Source organism: Liolophura sinensis, chromosome 6 (assembly GCF_032854445.1).
Source record: "Liolophura sinensis isolate JHLJ2023 chromosome 6, CUHK_Ljap_v2, whole genome shotgun sequence".
NCBI lineage: Eukaryota > Metazoa > Mollusca > Polyplacophora > Chitonida > Chitonidae > Liolophura > Liolophura sinensis.
The window spans coordinates 30,882,049-30,888,048 of record NC_088300.1 but is presented as its reverse complement, the minus strand read 5'-3'; the positions used below and the strand labels follow the sequence as shown (position 1 = coordinate 30,888,048).

At 40.0% G+C, this 6,000-nt stretch overlaps 1 protein-coding gene across 1 annotated transcript; it reads left to right on the top strand.

Annotated features, from left to right (window-relative positions):
• Positions 1–4,429: 4,429 nt before the first annotated feature.
• Positions 4,430–5,299, top strand: LOC135467086 (bridging integrator 2-like). Its single transcript, XM_064744847.1, has one exon. The coding sequence runs from the start codon at positions 4,463–4,465 to the stop codon at positions 5,297–5,299; it is 837 nt and encodes a 278-aa protein (XP_064600917.1). The 5' UTR covers positions 4,430–4,462.
• Positions 5,300–6,000: the final 701 nt, after the last annotated feature.

The following is a 6,000-nucleotide window of genomic DNA, read 5'->3' as shown; positions in this document are numbered from 1 at the left end:
AGCTGTCATTCCCGGAGATAAGCCAGTTGTAAATACAGCCTTAAAAGAATATATTCGTTGGTTGCACCATCACCATGGCAACGAGGCACGCGCCGGAAGGGAAATTTGAGATGGACTGCATTCACTGCCGAGATGAAATATTCAACAGTGACCGTGTTTGAGTTTTGATGTGGCATTTAACACAAGTGGTCTGAAGCCTTAAGACGTGTACTGGTAGTATTCGACGCCTAAACTATCAGGTATGGCAGACAAATAGTTAAATGTGAATGGGTTCATTTTGTTTTCTCAAACAGTCATAAATATGCTATAAAATGCTAATTCTTCAACCTTTTCGTGTGTTTGCAAGGTGTATATTCAAGCATATTCTGCAGGCATTGTTCTGTGTTGACTGATAAAATTATACTTTTTGTTAAACCCTGAAACAGGCCAACCCAGCCTTTGTAATTTTGTCTTTCACATTCGAAAAGGTTGAGGAATTAATTTACTATTATAGTCCATCGCACATGTTCTTACAATTAGTAATTTATTATGCAATGTTAACAAATAGGCCTTTGCGCCTAATGGCGACATAGAATATGTCTTGTTTCGAAATTATTGGTCGTCTTTTTTTCTTCCCTCTTCATTATTGTAAGGAAGTGAGAAAGTTTTTGTACTTTAGTTAATAAATCCTTGTATTGGTACATACATGTATATCTCATTACATATTATCAGTCTTGGTATAAGGGGAGGATTTGATAATTTAGCGACATGCACAACCCAAATGAGGTAACATTGCAGCGGTTTTGTCAACTGTAAGGCAAATTTTCTCCACATTTTGTATTTGGCTGGAACCTTTTTGCATACAGTTTAATTAACCATCGCTGGTAATTAAACCAGCGATTCTCCTAGAAATGCTAAAACTGGAATATAACAGTGAAGATTGATTGATTTGTTCATCGATTAATGTCATATTCAACAATTTTTTTACTTATATTTATTTCTCTATTTGATTTGTGTTTTACGCCATACTCAAGAATATATCACTTTTAAGACGGCGGCATGGCCATCTCTTGTTTAATCCACATTTTTTTACAAACGATTCTAGAAATTATTTTTTTTGTGCTAGAAATTTCAACTTCCAGTCAAAAATACCATGTCCGGTGGCTAGGTTTTGAATTTTGACTAGAGTCATGCATGAATTGCCTTGTGGAAACTGATATTATTAGTTTACACTTACGTCCCATTGTGCATCCAATGGCTCCCAAGGGTCACCGTCGAGTCGCTTTCGCGCCATTTTACGATGCAAAACCGACATTTTGTCTTTCCTTCTGCAAGACTGATTGTGACGTCAAATGTGTTCATGACGTCATGGGGACATCTTACCACTCAAGATGATCTATGCATCATGACGCTGCACTATTAACCTTAAAAGGTGTAGTAAGCATGATTAGCAGCGTTATAATGGTAAAGTGAATTGTAAAAAGATCATAAAGCGTGACAGACATGCGATAAGACATTTGTTTTTATAGGCTACTTCTTCGAGACAACTGTAATCCTTTACATGGGAGGTGGGGCCTCGCTGGTTCAGACGGTTAAAAGGCTGGCTCTTTGACCAGTTAGGTGATTTTTTCTAATCCAGCTCACCCTGTTTCGGCTGGTCAGGACGTTGTCAGATACTTGACAAAGGTTGGTGGTGTACTGGGCACTCTGGTTTCTCCCACAACCCATAAAATTGCCCACTGTCATGTAAGTGAAAAAATCAAGCACACCCAATCCATCAATCAGTTACTTGTGGGCGCGGATGTCTGAAAACTGGATATGAAATGTCCACCGTTAAACACTTTTAATACTTTTGATGTTAATGACGTTTTAAATCCTAGTCATCTGTTAAATAGCTCGCTAGTAGAAGACTAAATCAAATTCAATTTTAATTGCTTGTGAGCAGTAGCGCAAGGCCAAGGTGTGAAGTACTCTATAAAACCAAATCCAAAGGAGCAACGATGTCTGTTATGCTGGTCACACATACTAGATGGGTTAGTCGCGACTACGTGACACACTTAAGTTACGTCACTCGGTATTAATTTTTGACTATTCGTGGTAATGATGGAAGGACACACTCTAGCACTATAGCTGCACAGGTAGCCCAGATATGCACATATTGGGCTAGTTTCCTTTTACACCAAAATGGTCACATAAATACCAATAATATAACTACAATGTGGATGGAAACAAAATCATCCGTTGAGCTGGTATTGTTTCCTGGAACCGTGACGCCGTTTGGTTTTGCTCATAGGTGTTTATGTGCATCATTTTGGTTTTGTTCACAAGTATTCATGTTAGTTTGTATTTCTTCACTGGAATTTATGTTACCATGAAATCTTCAGATGACTGACACGGAGTAACCTAAGTTTGCCATGTATTATCAGTTATGTATGTGACCAAATGCACTTTGTGGCTTTTCCTTGGTTTTGACGACATTGATATATAGATTTTTTTATGCCTCCCCCCTCCCACTCTGTCGTAGCACCAGGAACATGTTTTGTATATGACCTAATTCACTCTGTCGCTCCATTTTAGTTTCCGCCATTTTGTTACACAGACTGTTTTTATGCCCCCCCCCAGTCCCCCGCCTCACCCTCTTCCCTATCATACTCGGTTATAACACCAGTAAGATGCCTGTTAACTTTATGACCAAATGCACTTTGTCGGTCTACTTTGGTTTTGGCCATCTTGGTATAAATTGTATTTTATACGCCTATCACACTCTGTAATACCACCAGGAAGATACCGGTGAGTGTAAAATATTTCAAAAACTTCATGTTTTTTTTTCAGTATGTGTATAATATGACGTTCATCACATCATTAAAGACCTGGCGTTGTAGACGTTCATCCAATTGTCTCATTTAAACTTTGTAACGAAAGTAACTAAAGAATGGTTTAAACTACAGCGACCACGACTGTTTGATGGTTGGTATCTGGTGACCCGCTTCTTAGTAGATATTGTCTAGGTAAAGATATTGGGATAATTTAAATTATTTAAAACTTCATATACAAATCTCGTTTAAGAATAATAAATTCACATAAATATCTAAAAATAAAACCAAACTAACATAAAATCGGATGAAGAGAAGGTTTTTATCATCGAAATCCACAAAACACTTCAGGTGTAAATACGTCATATCAGTCTCAGCCAGTCCTTGTATATTCCGTTTGCTGAGAGGTTATTGCTTTCAATTAATTACGCGGGCTTAACTGTTTTTCACAGACGGTACTACGAATGTGGACTTGGAAACGACCATCAACCTTTGACAGTTGGCATACCAAAGTCAGTATATACACTTAGATCGTACGCATGCGCAGGGTAGACAGTCGTTTGGTCGTGTCCTTATCGATGCCCTTTGAACTGCGAGGGTTATGACCCTGTTCTCAACCCGCGACACGAAGGAGACACAAACACTATACGAAGAGTTCACGCATAGATAAGCTCACAGTCTTCTCCACAATTAGTCTTTAACGACAAAGGCTCCAGCGATAAGATCTAATCGTCGTAGTTTTGCTTCAATAACCCCTTTTATCCGTTTTATTTACCTTTAAGTTGATAACCATCAAGGCCTTTAAACAGTAATAATGTTACTAGAGTTTACCGAAATTCGATCTTTTGATGTTCACCCATTTATTCCCGGGGCAAATTCTCCACCTTGTGAATACGGAAACACCAACATTTGTCAGAGGGCTACGAGCTGAGACATGTCAAACTGATCAACCATATAACATGACATTATGACAGGTTTAATATCACTGAGATATGTGTATTGTCCTAGTTTGACTGAACCACACCCGAGTTCAATAACTACACTCCTTCTCAGTTAATTAAAACCTGTATAACATTTTGATCTTAAACGCAATGAAAAGATATACAACACCAAGACAACATCTATATCTTCAGACTGTATACATACATGTTAACATAGACAACCTAAAATTGAGGCGTTTCAGACGTATAGGTTTTCTTTATTGGATTAGGAAGATTTCAGGGGAGTGTCAGGTTTTTTCTTCCTGAACTGTAAGTTCAAGTTTAGATGTAACACCTTCTAGCTGGAGGGGTGTGTGTCAATTGTTGAAACGCCGATGTCACAACCTAGCTTTTTTTCGGTTATAAAATTGGGGGAAATTTTGATTCTCCATTGGATATAGAATCATTGTTGAGTTTGGCCCTTTATGGTTCTGTTACTCATTAATGTTATCAAGCCGTAATGGTATCAGACATACACATTGAGGATTATATAGCCATTGTCACCCTTGTATTTAACTGTCTACAATATATTCGACTCATGTCATAATCATGTATATATGCTTTTATATTTCATGACAGGGAAATCCATTTGACTATATGTCATGCTGGCAGGCCGCTTGTTACTAGTTCACCTCCAGCCGATAGATTCCCCATCGATTACGCTGTTACGAGGACACACTAAGATCCCGAATGAAAAGAATCGCTGAGGCGCGCATGGCACGGAACAATACCACGGCGATGAATAGCCCGATATCATCGACGCCGGGCACCAGTGTCAGTTCATCCTGTGTGTGGGGCAGGTTGTCCACGACCAGCGACTCCCTCCTAAAGACCAGGGCCAAACACCTCGAGACGCAAATGTTTTACGGGCCAGGCTTTGATCCACCCGTCAACAACGCCTTGGTGCCCAGCATCTACAACAAGCTTGACGCACAGTGTCAGAAGCGAACCCATGTCATCAACAATGTGCTGGACAAGCGGAGAGTCGTTCAAGAGCGCGTCATCAGCCGCAACAGGGATTTGCAGGAACGAATTCACGCCAAACAAACTGCCATTCTCAAAGATGACTTGCGCAGAATTGGTAAGAGAATGCCGAGTTTTGCGAAACTTTACAAAAACACGGACATGGATCTTCTTGAACAACAGGTGAAAGATTTCCCAGTTCCTTACTCCAAATTAAGCGTTAGTCTTCCGGAAGAGCGTTGCTACTGTTTTCGGTATTTTGAGCATCACAATCCGGTGAGGATTGCCAGACGCGTCGCTGAAGGTATCAAGAGGGATGTGAAGAAACTTGAACAAGCCATGGAAAGCACGGCTTCTGCTGTCGAACTAACGGCACCGGGAGAAACGCAAACTGTTCCGGAAATCAGCCAGTCAACTGAAACCTCCGATCCCGTGAAGGCAATGGCCATGGGAACGTCATCTTCACTTCCGCTGGAACCTATCGCTGAGCTCTCCCCTCCCACTTCACCATCTTCAGGCAAAGCTGCCAAGTCTACGGCGTCAGAACATTCCGAAGGATCGTAAATTTTGCAGGATTTAAGTAAACTACGAGCTCGGACCAGCATACACGGGTAATGGCATTAGCATTATACAAGTGCAATTTAAACTGAGGTTGTTTACCGATGATCTTTAGTCCCTGTCGTTTCGAAGAAGTCTTTCTGAGTCTGAAGACATTGAACGTCGAATTAACGACGGTGTAAGAGGAGTAATCCTCATGAAGGCAATGTATGTTCTCTTTTGCCCATTCCGTGCAGTTTCATACCCGGCGCATTCTAGTGCGATGTTTATTCTACTTACAATGGCCAGCACTTAGTTAAGACCACAACCGATTCGTACGTATGTAGAAAGATATTGCTGAGCAAATTCATGGAAGAGACGCGATATACATGCGAATTCTATCTGAACTGGACTACCACTGAACGACAAAGTGCTTAATGTAATTTTAAAGAATATTTCAGGACAAAAGGGACATTCTGTTAGATTATTTGGCAATATATCTCCTCGTTGTGGAGCAAAATATTGCCGCCAACACAATTAATTATTACCAAAAGTGTATATAAGGACTGAATGTTGTGAAATTTAAAAGCTTAATAGGTCTACACTTTTGTGTGGATTCCAAAATCAATTTTATGTTTACGACAACAAATGAACTGTATGTTTTTTAAATGTCAAACTGTTTGCGCACACCTTTGAGATATAGCGAACCTGGATAGTTGTGGGTTTCC